We start from the raw sequence: 13522 nt of genomic DNA, 5'->3' as shown, positions 1-13522 counted from the left end.
AGCTGGGCCCAGGGCAGGGAGGGCAGGGCAGGCCTCCGGAGCAGGGGGAGAGCGCGGGGGTGAGGAGGGCACCCGGGTCAGTTGATGGGAGCACAGCTGGGGCAGAGCCCAGGAGGAGCCAGGGGTGCTGTAAAGAATTTGGGGAGCAGAGACCTGACAAGCAACAAGCCTGTGGTGATGGAGGCTGCAAACACCCCACGCTGCATCAGCAGGAGCTGCCTCCCAGTACAGGGACCCGGGGCTCCCTGCCTCTAAAAGTGCTGCCTGGGCTACCTCAAAAGTCTGAATGAACCAAATGTGCTGAGCTGGGCTAAAGTTGACACATGAACTCCTGTGTCCACAGCTGCATCCACATCACAGGTCAGCTGAGAAACGGGGAATGTTGCACCCCTGCCTGTCCTGGCTAAATTGCAAATAGTTGTAGCACAGAGTGATTCCTGACAGGGCTGTGGGGGCTAGAAGCAGGCAGACACTGATGGTGTAACGCTTGTGCCTGCAGCTCCAGGAGGTGTTTGAGGACGTGGCCGTGTATTTCACAAGGAAGGAGTGGGAGCTGCTGGATGATGACAACAAGGTGCTTTACCGGGACCAGATGCTGAGGAATTACCAAGCCCTCGTTTCCCTGGGTAAAGCTCTCATGTTTTAAAGCAGAAAATCTGTGCTTTGCTGTGGGAAACAGAAACCCCAGATCGCTGGTGAGCAGGCCTCTCTACCATTTCATATTTGTATGTCCTCCTTTATTTGATCCAGGTGCCTTGGCTTGGGTCTTCCCCATTCTTGTAACTCCTGGTGCTTCCATATTCAGCAGTTTCTTGGCAATATGATCTCCCTTTGCTTTCTCAGCACAGTCATATCATTTCCAATTCATTCTGCATACATTTACCAACAGCTCTTCCTTGGGGAATTATTCTGATTTCCTCCCTCTTGCCTAGCATGTCCTGTCCAAACACATTTAGCAATCCTAGCATGCTCGGTTCTGTGCTATCAAATCCCCTTTCTCCTCTTTTGGTTATGACCCAGTAGAAGATAACAGATGTCTTATGAGCCTCTGCTGCTACAACCTGTGGATGATACATTTCGTCTCCTCCTCTTGTGACGCATGTACATGTGATGTAACCCAGGTTCTTCTACTAAGGGGTCACTGGAAGTTGATGTCCATATTCCTTCCTAACATCTTCATCTCCATAACCAGCAGCTCTGGTTTTGCTGTATTTACTTTAAGACCTGTGCTTCCAAGCTCTCTCTGCCATTCTCAGACGTTTTCTTGTCCTCCTTCTAAAATCGCTCTGCAGACCTGACACCCATCAGTGTGATTAAAAAGAAGTGGGCTAGATGTAGGGCTTAGTGAAAACCAGTTTTCATTTTCAGAGGCTCTCAAACACAGGAGCTTGTTGTGACTTGTGCACAGTGTTGAGGTACTTATCTTTTCCTTGGTTAGTTTGCTTTTCTGATGTTTTCTTTCCTTCCAGTTGCCCCTGGGGACTTCCTTAGGGAAGTGCTCAAATGCTTTCTCTAACTCAACAAAGACCATATAGACCATTTCTACAATATGGCCATTCACAGGTTGTGAAATTGTGTCCCTTCTGCCTTTGTGTGTCCATATCCATGGCTCCTAGGAACTTTGTTTTAAACCCTGCAGTATTTGCCAGCCTGTGCACTCCTCTCCCTTCCCGGAATAATCCTCCCATTGGATGGGATAATTGCCTCAATTTTAACTAAAATTATTGCAAAATTATTCTTTCCTGTGTCCTGGTGAGGATGAATTACCTTCTCTCCCAGAAATAAAATTCATTGTCAGCCACCTGTCACTGAGGCTTTTTGCTGCCAGAGTCCTTGCTCTAAAACCTTCACTAATGTAACCCAGGTGGTACTTGTATAAGTACCCGCTCTTCAAATGAAGGGATGGTAGCAGGTGCTGGTGCACTGTGGGAAGTGAAACTGCTTGCTGTGCGCAGTTTCCCTCCTCTCCCTAAAGAACAAAGCCAGGACAACATGATTAAACTTAACTAAGTACAAATTTAGTAAGATATAAAAGATATAATATTAACATATATATACACATAATTCAAGAACTATAGACAATATATGGTGTATATCTATACAAACACCCTATACACAAGTGAGGGGTCAGGTAGTCAAATGGGGCGGGGGCGCTTATTAAATGTTATGCGGTCTTATACTCTAATAGGGCACAAAGTTCACAAGGCATATGATGCAAGGTTCACAAAATATGAGACGCAGAGTCTAGGGGAGAATGGACAAGGCAATAAGCTGTGTTGAAGCAAAGTCAGTGCCCTGGGGAAGGACAGCCCCAGATGGGGGGAATGGGAGCCCCGATATCCCAGCTGCACCCCTCGACCCACTCAATTAGCCCAGCAACCCGAGACCCCTCTTTCCCTTAGGGGTCTCCTCCCAGCTGTTTGCCAACAAGTAGGAGGGCCCTCCTCCCCTGTGGGAATCCCTTTCCCTGGGAACTCACAACTCTCCTGGGCCTGAGGAGGACCCCCTCCTCCCTTGGCAGGGGTCCTTAGCTGCTCATGGCTCTGCCCATCTTTGGCCCTTTCTTGGCCATGTGCACTGTCTTGTTAGAAATGGAGTATTGTTAGAAATGCACAGCTTGCATCTTGCACCTGATAAGAAAGAAACACTGCCAAGGACTTTTTTCCTTGCCCAGCCTTGCCACAGCTCTTCTTATACTAAATCGCAGACTCTCCCCCAGCTTCTCCCTAGCCTTTCTCATGCAGATTACAGACGCTGGAATTCAACTGACTGTGTCCTTGAAAGGGGTGGGGTTTAAACTCTTGGTGACCTATAGTAGTCTCTGAGCATGCTTAATTAGCTGATGCATATTTACCTCTCCGCCCTGCATACTTAAGTAGTTAATTATAATATACATGCGATATATGTAGTGATGTAACCACATGTATGCTTGTATGAAACGGAAGTGAGCTGTAAGAGTTCCTGTTTCTGCACACGTGCCCAGGAGGAAAAAGATCAATACAGCCTGCAAAATTCCTTGGTGGGTTCAGAGTAATCTGAGTTTTTGACTCTGCTCTGACCCTATTTGCAAATACACCTTTTGTGCCATCTAATGAGTGTGTGTCTGTGATTTTAGTGGCCTCCAGAGAAACAAACCGCTTTTAAGCATCAATTTGGCACCGTCAGATGGGACGTCTCTGGATCACCTCGGGGCTCAGTGACAAGATCATCTCTGCCACCACGGGGAGTGCGCACCGAGCCGCCTTTTTGGGCTCGCCCAGGGGGTTTGAGACGTGAGTCGGGGTACCCGAGAGATTAAAGGCTCCTGTGCAAAATTTTTGGTTTCTGAGTACGCCAGACACACATTCCGGCATTCTGATCGAGATCTCTGGGGTATCTGAGTGAGCATACGAATTCCCTTGCCCGATTTGGTCTGGATCTGGGAACAAAGACGCGTTCGATTTGGTTTAATACTGGGAAATTTTCGGCCTGGTATATGAGAACCGTCTGTAACTAGGATCTTTTGGTATTTGGTGTGCGTTGGGCGCACTCTTGTGGGCATATGAGTGGGCGTCGCTCCCGTGTAGAAAACTCGGATACGCCTTTAGGTTATATATTACAAAACTTCAGTAAATTTGGAAAGCAGGCAGATTATGGAGTGAAGATGAAAAAGGGTGATTTAATTAAGTTTTGTCAACTCGAGTGGCCAACATTTGGGGTCCACTGGACCCCGAAAAGATCCTTTGTAGTAAAAGAAGTGATAGCTATCCATGAAATAGTTATGCAGAACGGATATTGGAATCAATTTCCTTATATCGATTGTTGGTTGTGGGTGGTTCAAAATCAGCCACCTTGGATTAAGAAATGCTTAGTAAAGTCCCATGTGATGGTTGTTAAAGGAAAGACTCAAGGAGGACCGCCTGTACTCCCTGAGTATAATGAGGGGGGGAATTCTGAATTGGCTGAGTATTGGACCCGCTCTCCGGTCACCCTGTCAGGTAGCGAGGATGAATCAGACACCTCCTCGGGATCCAGTCCCTCTGCACCACCGCTCCCTCCCTCAGGGAAACCACCACCGGCGTATCAAAGCATACCTAATGATTCAGAGCGTGAGCCTCAGCCAAGTGCCCCATCTGAATCAGGGAATAAGGGCTATTATTTGCGCAAGACTGTAGAATCACAGCCGGTGCTGAATTGCCCAATGTGAGAGGTTATCGGAGAAGGGGGCAATGCAACTTTTGTCTACACCCCATTTAGTACTTCAGATTTATTTAACTGGAAGAATCAGAGCCCCTCTTTTCATGGAGACCCTGAAAAGATGAGGGACATGTTTCAATCTATTGGACAAACCCATCGACCCACTTGGGCTGATGTCCAGATGATGCTTCAAACCCTCCTGACCCCGGAGGAGAGGAGATTAGTGTTGGGGACGGCAGAGCGCATTGCAGCAGCCAGGGTAGAAGCGGAGGGAGCTGCTGGTCGTACCTTGCGTGATACCTGCCCTGTTGAGGAACCGAGATGGGATAATCATACTGCAGAAGGAAGAGAGCTGAGTGCACGGTATCTGGGGATTATAGTGGAAGCAATGGGGAAGGCAGTGCCTCGGGTTACTAATCTGTCTAAATTGTATGAAGTGAGACAGGGAAGAGAAGAGGATCCCTCAGCTTTCCTCGGGAGGCTGTATGAGGCGTTCCGCAGGTATTCGGACCTAGATCCAGAAGCCCCAGATAATCAACGCACGGTAAATCTTATATTTATTGGTCAATCCGCTGCTGATATTCATAAGAAGTTACAGAAAACTGAGGGAGGTGCTGGGAAACCGATTTCAAAGCTGGTGGAAATTGCATATAAGGTATATGGGAATCGTGAGCATATGCAAGAGCACAAGGAGGATAAAAAGGCTCAGCGACAGATGGCAGCGCTGGCAGCTGCTATAACTGGAGGTAACCCTGGAAAGGCTGGGATGCAGAAAGGGAAAGGAGAAAGAGTGGGAGCAGACGTTTGTGCTTACTGCAGGGAGAAAGGACACTGGAAGAGGGAATGCCCAAAGTTGAAGGAGAAGAGAGAGGGAGAACCAAGAGGTCACCTCATGCGGGCAGAGGAAAAGGGTGAGGACACAGAATGAAGGGGACGGGGCTCTAAGACCACTACCCTTCAGGTTGGAGCCCGAGAAGATCCCATGGTAACCATTAGGGTTGGTGGCAAAAACTTTGAAGCCTTGGTGGATACTGGGGCTACATTTTCAATGATTCCAGAAAACGCCCCCTGTGCAGGAACTAGTGAACACAATGTACTTGTGGAAGGGATTGAGGGAACGCAATTCCGACTCCCCATTTGTAAGCCACTTCTCACCAAAGTGGGGGACCATTTGCTTGAGCACTCCTTTGTATATTCTCCAAGTTGCCCAGTTGCACTACTTGGGCGGGACCTACTCACAAAATTGCAAGCTGAGATATTTTTCAGAGACGACCAGATGGTGGTCCAGTTACCTGTCAAGCAGAGCTCGAACTATCAGATGGCTCTCCTGGAGGACCGACACCCTGCAGTAAGTTCTGAAGATCACATGACTGGAGTAGACCCTTCGGTATAGGCTGATGGAAGCCCTGCACGAGCTAAGTCGGTCTCCCCGGTAAGGATCATACTCAAGGATGGGGAGGGGCACGTTCGGGTAAAGCAGTATCCACTCAGCCAAGCGGCCAGAGCTGGACTCAAGCCGTTAATAGAGAAATACAAGAAGTGCGGATGGCTAGTGGAAGGGTCCTCACCATATAATACCCCCATTCTTGGAGTGCCGAAGGCAGATGGGGTCTCATACAGACTGGTCCAAGACCTGCGAGCAGTAAATAAGAAGGTCCTTTCAGACCATCCTGTAGTCCCGAACACACACACGATTTTGACACAAGTACCGGGGGAAGCTGAAATATTTTCAGTGCTAGATTTGAAAGATGCTTTCTTCTCCATTCCCCTTCACCGAGAGAGTCAAAAGTTGTTTGCTTTTGAATGGGAGGATCCAGATACTTTCCATAAAGCCCAACTCATGTGGACAGTTCTTCCACAAGGATTCATAGCAGCCCCCCATATTTTCGGACTTGCCCTTCAGAAGGACTTGGAGGAGTGGAAGGGATCACACCCTGCAGTGACTCTCCTCCAGTATGTGGATGACCTGCTAGTTGCAAGCCCAAACTTGCAGCTCTGCGAGGAAGCCACCAGGTCACTGTTAAACACTCTAGGGGAAAAAGGATATAAAGTCTCTAGAGAGAAAGCCCAAATATGTCAGCCTCAAGTTACATTTTGGGGATATAAGCTCTCAAAAGGAGTCAGAGCCCTGAGTGCAGATCGCATACAGGCAATCCAAGGTCTAACCTCACCTAAGTCACCCAAGGAGCTGCGGGCATTCCTAGGGCTAACTGGGTTCTGTCGACTATGGATACCAGATTATGGTGGGAAGGCTAGACCACTGTATGACTCACTGACTAAGGAGAGTCTCACTAAATGGAAATGGAATAAAGAAATGCAGCATGCCTTTGATCTGCTTAAGGCAGCATTAACCCAGCCCCCTGCCCTGGCCATCCCAAATAGTAAAAAGCCATATCGACTGTATGTTCATGAGAATCGAGGGGTTGCATCAGGGGTGCTGACACAGCCATCAGGCCCAACCTGGAGACCCGTGGGATATTACTCAAAGGTTCTAGATCCAGTTGCACTCGGGTGGCCAGCCTGTCTTCGGGCTGTGGCAGCCACAGCAGTGGTTGTTGAAGAAGCCCAGAAGATAGTCATGGGTGCGGATATGGAAATACACACCAATGGAGTTCCCCAGATTCTAGGGACTGAGGGAGGAAAGTTTCTCAACCCCTCCAGACAATCACAAACTATTGTGGAAAGAAAGGGGTTTCATTATGGCTTCTGGGAATAAAATTGCTAACTGCCCCCAGATTATCAAGCTACTAGAGGCACTCCACCAGCCTAAAGAGGTAGCAGTCGTTCATGTGCGGGCCCATGGGAAGGCTGCTGAGGAAAAGCATAAGCTTGGAAATGCAAAGGCTGATGCGGCAGCAAAGGAAGCTGCATTTTTGGTGGAGAAGCGGAGGAAGTATCCAGGCAGGCCTTGTCCCATGCCTTATGGCCATACGTCCGGGATTTAGTCCCGCAGTATTCCCCTGAAGAAGATAAATTTGCACAGAAAGCTTGTGCAAAAAAGAACTCTCAGGGGTGGTGGATAGTACCGGGAGGAAAGATCATGATACCCAGGCCATTGCTTCAGGAGGTGCTGCATCAGCTCCATGCAAGAACCCATATGGGAGGCTTAGCTATGGGTGATCTAGTGATCCGCCAAGCAGTAGCCCCAGGGCTATATGTAGAAGCTCAGCGTATTGCTACCAGGTGCATCACATGCCAGAAAGTAAACCCTCGAAGGAAACCCCCTGTGCCAATGGGAGGTAGACCCTGGGCAGCGTACCCTGGACAGGCATGGCAGATTGATTTTGCCGAGCTCCCACGGTCCGGACATCATGGGCTTTTACTTGTCATGGTAGACCAGCTCTGTGGTTGGGTCAAGGCATGGCCCACCAGGACTGCCACTGCGGCTACAGTAGTGAAGTATTTGTTGCAGGAGATCATTTCCCGGTATTCTCTACCTGAATCCATCGAGTCGGATCAAGGACAACACTTTGTGGGAAAGGTAGTTCAAGAAGTTGCACAAGCTCGCAAGATCACTTGGAAACTACACACACCATGGAGACCACAGAGTTCAGGACAAGTGGAACGCATGAATAGGACCTTAAAGACTCTACTCACCAAAATCTGTACTGAAGCACACCTTAAGTGGCCTCAAGCATTGCCGCTAGCTCTTACTTGCATTCAAAACACTCCCCAACGGGGCATTAAATTAACCCCATATGAAATTATGCTTGGCAAGCCCCCTCGAGTCTTACCCCCTGGGATGCGAGAAAATGTAACTTTTGAATTAGGTAATAGCGAGCTTCATATGTACGTTATTGCTTTGCAGTCTGTCTTGTCTTCTTTTCACAGGTATGCAGCCTCCTTTCAGCGTCTGCCTTTAGACGTACTGGTACATGACTTCTGCCCGGGAGACTGGGTCTTGGTGCAGCGGTGGAAAAAGGAACCTTTGACTGAGAGGTGGACTGGCCCTTTCCAGGTACTTCTAACAACCCACACCGCTGTAAAGATTGCTGGCCATGACCGTTGGATACACCATACCCGTGTGAAACGACATCCACGAGCGTCAGAGGACGCCAACTCCCAGGACGAACTCACTCCAGAAGCTGAGTCGTCCTTGGAACAAGAAGCCAGCAAGTGGAGCTGTGAACCCACTGGTGATCTCCAAGCGTGCCTGAAACGGCTTAATCAAAGTTCAGAAAATTAGACAAGAAAGTAAAAAGAAAAAGTTTAGGCTGTATTTGATCTCAAGAAAGGGAGAATGTGGTGGGAGTCTTAATATGCTTTGTTGTTATCTATGTAGTAAGAGAAGCAGGATTGAGCAGCCCTAGCCGCCAGCCTATATCCCCGCTTCCCCCAATTGCTCCCCCAGGGACAAATTTGTATGTTGACATGATGGAAAGAATTGCAGGTACCTTCAATCTCACCAACTTCTGGGCCTGTGGGGGACTCCAAGAGGCCGGAGAACAGTGGCCTTGGAGGGCTTTTCCTTTGGCCCCAAAATGGTTGGTAAGTGATAAGGCAGATATTAAGAGTACTGGTCAAAAATGGGATGAGAACCGCAGCTGGGATCTTTCCCAAGTGGCATTAGGAGAGTACTGTATTAGCAATAATGGTACAGGGAGGAGTTTGGGACATAGCCAGTGTACATGGACATTGAAATGGGTCTGAACATGCACTACCTGTTATGCCCTTAATTGCAGCAAGTATGCAGGTCAATGGAATTCTACTGCTGTTAAGCTCCCAAACTCCACGTGGATGAAATGTAACCCATCCACTCCACAACCATCCCCGTATGATGAAGACACCTGCTTCAAAAAGATTGATAACCACCACAGTTGAAGGGATGCAAGTTGCAGCAGTCCCCCTCAAAGCGCAGACTGTAGCAAGAGTCATGGTACTCAGAAAAATTCCTCATAATTATCTTGATCTGCCTAAATGAGAATGGGGAGCAGAAAGCATCTTGAGGGGGGAATATTGTTAGAAATGGAGTATTGTTAGAAATGCACAGCTTGCATCTTGCACCTGATAAGAAAGAAACACTGCCAAGGACTTTTTTCCTTGCCCAGCCTTGCCACAGCTCTTCTTATACTAAATCGCAGACTCTCCCCCAGCTTCTCCCTAGCCTTTCTCATGCAGATTACAGACGCTGGAATTCAACTGACTGTGTCCTTGAAAGGGGTGGGGTTTAAACTCTTGGTGACCTATAGTAGTCTCTGAGCATGCTTAATTAGCTGATGCATATTTACCTCTCCGCCCTGCATACTTAAGTAGTTAATTATAATATACATGCGATATATGTAGTGATGTAACCACATGTATGCTTGTATGAAACGGAAGTGAGCTGTAAGAGTTCCTGTTTCTGCACACGTGCCCAGGAGGAAAAAGATCAATACAGCCTGCAAAATTCCTTGGTGGGTTCAGAGTAATCTGAGTTTTTGACTCTGCTCTGACCCTATTTGCAAATACACCTTTTGTGCCATCTAATGAGTGTGTGTCTGTGATTTTAGTGGCCTCCAGAGAAACAAACCGCTTTTAAGCATCAGTCTCATGCACCAGTGGCCCCTCTTACCCTGTGCACTGTCTGTGCACCGCTAGCCCCTGCCTCATGCAATGGGGAGAAGGGTTGGAGACCCGTGCTGCCTGGTGCAGCACCCAGGGTCTCAGTCCACTCCCGGACCCTCTGTATACTTCCCTGTACACTGCGTGCCTGGTGTCATGCCAGGGTTGGAGGCCCGAGCCGCCCCGTGCAGCTCCAGGGTCTCAGTCCTCTCCCAGACCCTCTGTGCACCGCCCTGTGCACCACGTGCCTGGTTTTGTGCTGGGGTCGGAGCTCCAAGCTGCTGCATGCAGCTCCGGGATCTCGGTCTGCTCCTGGACCCTCTGTGCACCAATTCATGCACCATCGCCGCACTCCCTGGTCCACCAATCACTTTGAGCCTCCTCAAAGCTGGAGCACAGGGCTGCCACTGGCAATCCCACCATACTGAGAATAAGCTCATTTCCATGCATTTGCCTGGAATTACACTAATAAGATAAATGTTTTCCATCCGTAAGTGTATCCAATGTCTCTTCATTTTGGTACCATGAAAACCATAAAAGCTTTTTCTTTCTTCTCTCTAGTACATCACAGATCACTGCATCTCCACGCCTGTCTCTGGTCACACTGTCAGTTTGATACTCTTTTTATACCAGGGAGTTGTTGGTGCTTTGTTTCCTATGACCCATCCCTCTACTACTGGGTGACAAGACCCATCACCTGTTGAAGGCTTCTCCCTGTAGTGCCTTCTTTTTCCTAAATGCCCATCCTCCCTTCTCCATCAAGGCCCTAATAGAAACCTTGAGTTCATTGGATCCATTCCCCGAATCCCAGTTAGTTACTCTGCATCCAGTACCAAGTCACAAACCCTCTTTAACCACTGCCCCAAACAGGGTATCGAGGTCCCACACCTGACTTACTCTGCCGCATCCAGCAAGGACAGATGGAGCTCTGGGTCTATGATGAAGACGATGGGGAAATCTCAAGGTTGAAGGACCTGCTGCCAGGTGAGTGTGGCTGTCCCCTTTACCCGACTCCTCTCTCAGAAATGCTCCATGCCTAGCATGCCAGGGGGACCTGGACACTGCAGACCTGCCCTGTGCTGCCATTGCAGGGTGCTGACCTCAAATATAGCATATTATGCTGCAATGTGTCTGGGCATGTTGTTCCCACTGTCTGAAATTCAACAATGTGGAGTCAAGCAAATGTCCCCTTCTTTTTCCCCTAATTACAGCTGCTAGAGGACAATTGGGTTGCTGTCTTGATTTGTAGGCCTGGATCTGTTTTCCCTGGGATACCGTGATCTTAAATTTTCATGTTCACTCTACAATGTAAGAGTTCATTCCCCAACCCAAGGTAGCCATGCCTCTCTAACACCCTTTCCCAGGGCATGCTGGGATGTGTAGTCCCCACAGAAGTCAGCCTGATTAGTAGAAGTTCTGTGTAGCTATTACTGTTGAATAAGAGAGAAGCTGAAGCTTTCCCTGACTTCCCTAGATCAGCTTGACTTGCAGTGTTTAATCATAGTTTCAGGCTATATTAAATGGTTTGATGGCATGGGTGGGTTACGCTTTCATGTTGCATGGAGAAGTGACTCCCCCATGGTTTGTACAATTATTTCCCCCTTCCTGTTTCATCTCTGGGGCCCTGAGTGTCACAAAACCTGGAACTCAGCACCGAGTCCAGGTTTGGGTTCATGCCATGGCCTTTGTCCCAGTGCAGATTCCTGTGACATGCAGGCCACCTGGGACTCATCAGCAACAGCAAGCTCCGTGGAGTCATTCACCAGATCTGTCTCTGGAAGCAGGCAGGAAGCACAGCTCTGCTCCTGTCATGAGAGAGCCTTAGCTCTAAATCCTCCCTTCCCAGAACAGTTCTTGGAGAGATGAGGGATGCAAAATGTTGGCTTTTTCTACCAAGCAGAAGCAGCACTTGTGTGTACCACGGAAGCAGTGTAAGACCATGCTCCCCACACAACCCCAGACTTCTGACAGACCTCAGAAATACACCCTGAGGCTGTTCAACCTTGTACTCAGAAGTTGCTCTCAGGACCCCCAGAGATCAGGGGCAAGCACTGGAGAGCAGCAGCCTGAGTGGTCTCAGCAATGCACTTTTTGGCTTTTCGAACGTGTCAGCTCAGTCAGGTGGAGTCCTTCATGTCATCTCCCCCCTGGATCCACCAGGTCTGTGGGATACAGCAGCTGTGAGAGAGCCTCGCTCTTTCTTTCAGCAGATGCCTTTGGTCTTCTTCTCAACCCGTTAGAGCATGAAGCCATTTAGTAGTGTCCTAATGCATGTGTCCAACATGGGCTTCCCCCAACAGGGTTTCAAGTGATGGGGCTGACAGCTGGGCCAGAAACCCTGAGAGCCCAGTTCTGAACTCCATCGAGAAGGGAACATTAGTGTAGCACAGGGGCCTCCCCTCCTTCACCCCCAGCTTTTGGGCTTTTGGCAGGAAGACCTTGTTTTCTTGAAGGAACACAAGTGCCAAGGTCCAGGACTGCTCCGAGGCCCATCTCAGCAGAAGGAATAGCAGTGTCTGCCCTTTGCCAGCAGGGCAGGGACTAATCTGGAGTTTCTCTTCCCCATGCAGGAGGTGCCTGGATGATGAGCAGAGCTGAGGAGCAGGCTCTTGTGGAAGGGTCTGCAGACCTGGAGCCACCATGGACTTCCCCAGGGAGTTTGGGTACCTTGAGACCTGAGAAGGAACAATGGCACAAGAATCAGGGGAGGCCCCAAAACCAGAAGGAGAACCTAGCAGTGAACCAGGTACCATCTCCAGTTGGGCATGAGAGTGGAGAAGAGACCGAGCCCAGACAGAGCCCTGGGTGCAGAGAAGTAGTTGTGAAGCTGAGAGAAATGAAGAGCCACTGTAAAGAGACACCACATCCAAATGAAGGCAGTGAGCAGAGCGTCAGAGGGAAGCAGGAGCTTGCTGTCAAGCACAGGGGCAGAGCCCACTCCTACCCTGAGGTCAGGAAAACCTTTAACTGCCCATCACTCCTGGCTTTGTGTGAGATAAGACATGCTGGGGAGAAGCCTCATGCATGCACCAAGTGTGGGAAGAACTTAATCTGCTGGCAAGACCTGTCTCAGCACCAGTGTGTGCAGAGTGGGGAGCAGCCACACCATGGCACCAAGTGTAATAAGAGCTACAGACAGCCCTCCATCCTGGGCAAGCACCGGGTCATCCACACAGGGGACAAGCCACATGGGTGCTCACAGTGTGGGAAGAGCTTCACCCACTCCTATAACCTGGTCCAGCACCAGCGCATCCACACAGGGGAGAAGCCACATCAGTGCTCCATGTGTGGGAAGAGCTTCACCTGCTCTTCCCACCTGGCTCAGCACCAGTGCATTCACACAGGGAAGAAGCCACACCAGCGTTCAAATTGTGAGAATGTTGCCAGCACAAGGTGCCTGAGGGAGGCAACAATTGGGTTCGTTGCCCGGTGTGCGTCGCGCCAAATAAACACACTAGGGGAGAAGCAGACAGAGTTTATCTGAGCTCAAGTAAAAGGCGCAGGGAGACTGTATTGTCTCAAATCCTGCACACCTAACCCTGCAACAGCGAGATCTTTATACCCCGGTCAGTTTCACTGTCAGTGATTTTCCACCAGCTGGCCCCTCTCTGCCTCCTCCCTCCTCCTTTCTCTCTCCGAGCGGTGCCCTTGCATTCCACAGATAACAGTTTTAGCTCGCCTGCTTTCCAGAAGGACAGGAGCTTGCAGGCGCCAAAGAAAGGGTTGCAAAGGTTGGGCAAGGGGGGGCCTTGGCTCATCTGAGCCTGGAGCAGAAGGACTTCCTCGACACTCGTGGTCTTCTATC

At 49.4% G+C, this 13522-nt stretch overlaps 1 protein-coding gene across 3 annotated transcripts in view; it reads left to right on the top strand.

Annotated features, from left to right (window-relative positions):
- Positions 1 to 13522, top strand: part of LOC149861545 (uncharacterized) — a 14910-nt gene extending 1388 nt beyond the window's left edge. Inside the window, exons 3-5 of one of the 3 annotated variants that reach the window (XM_090052524.1) lie at positions 500 to 626; positions 10588 to 10701; positions 12288 to 13522. In XM_090052524.1, the coding sequence (XP_089908650.1) occupies positions 500 to 626; positions 10588 to 10701; positions 12288 to 13201 (1155 nt within the window). In that variant the 3' untranslated portion in view covers positions 13202 to 13522. Of the gene's footprint in view, positions 1 to 494; positions 696 to 3115; positions 9739 to 10587; positions 10702 to 12287 lie in introns of those variants that run through there. The other 2 variants (XR_016443045.1, XR_016443046.1) reach the window with 2 other exon arrangements.

This window comes from Crocodylus siamensis, chromosome 6 (assembly GCF_052110815.1).
Source record: "Crocodylus siamensis isolate JL-2025a chromosome 6, ASM5211081v1, whole genome shotgun sequence".
NCBI lineage: Eukaryota > Metazoa > Chordata > Crocodylia > Crocodylidae > Crocodylus > Crocodylus siamensis.
This window is presented reverse-complemented; position numbering and strand designations above follow the sequence as displayed.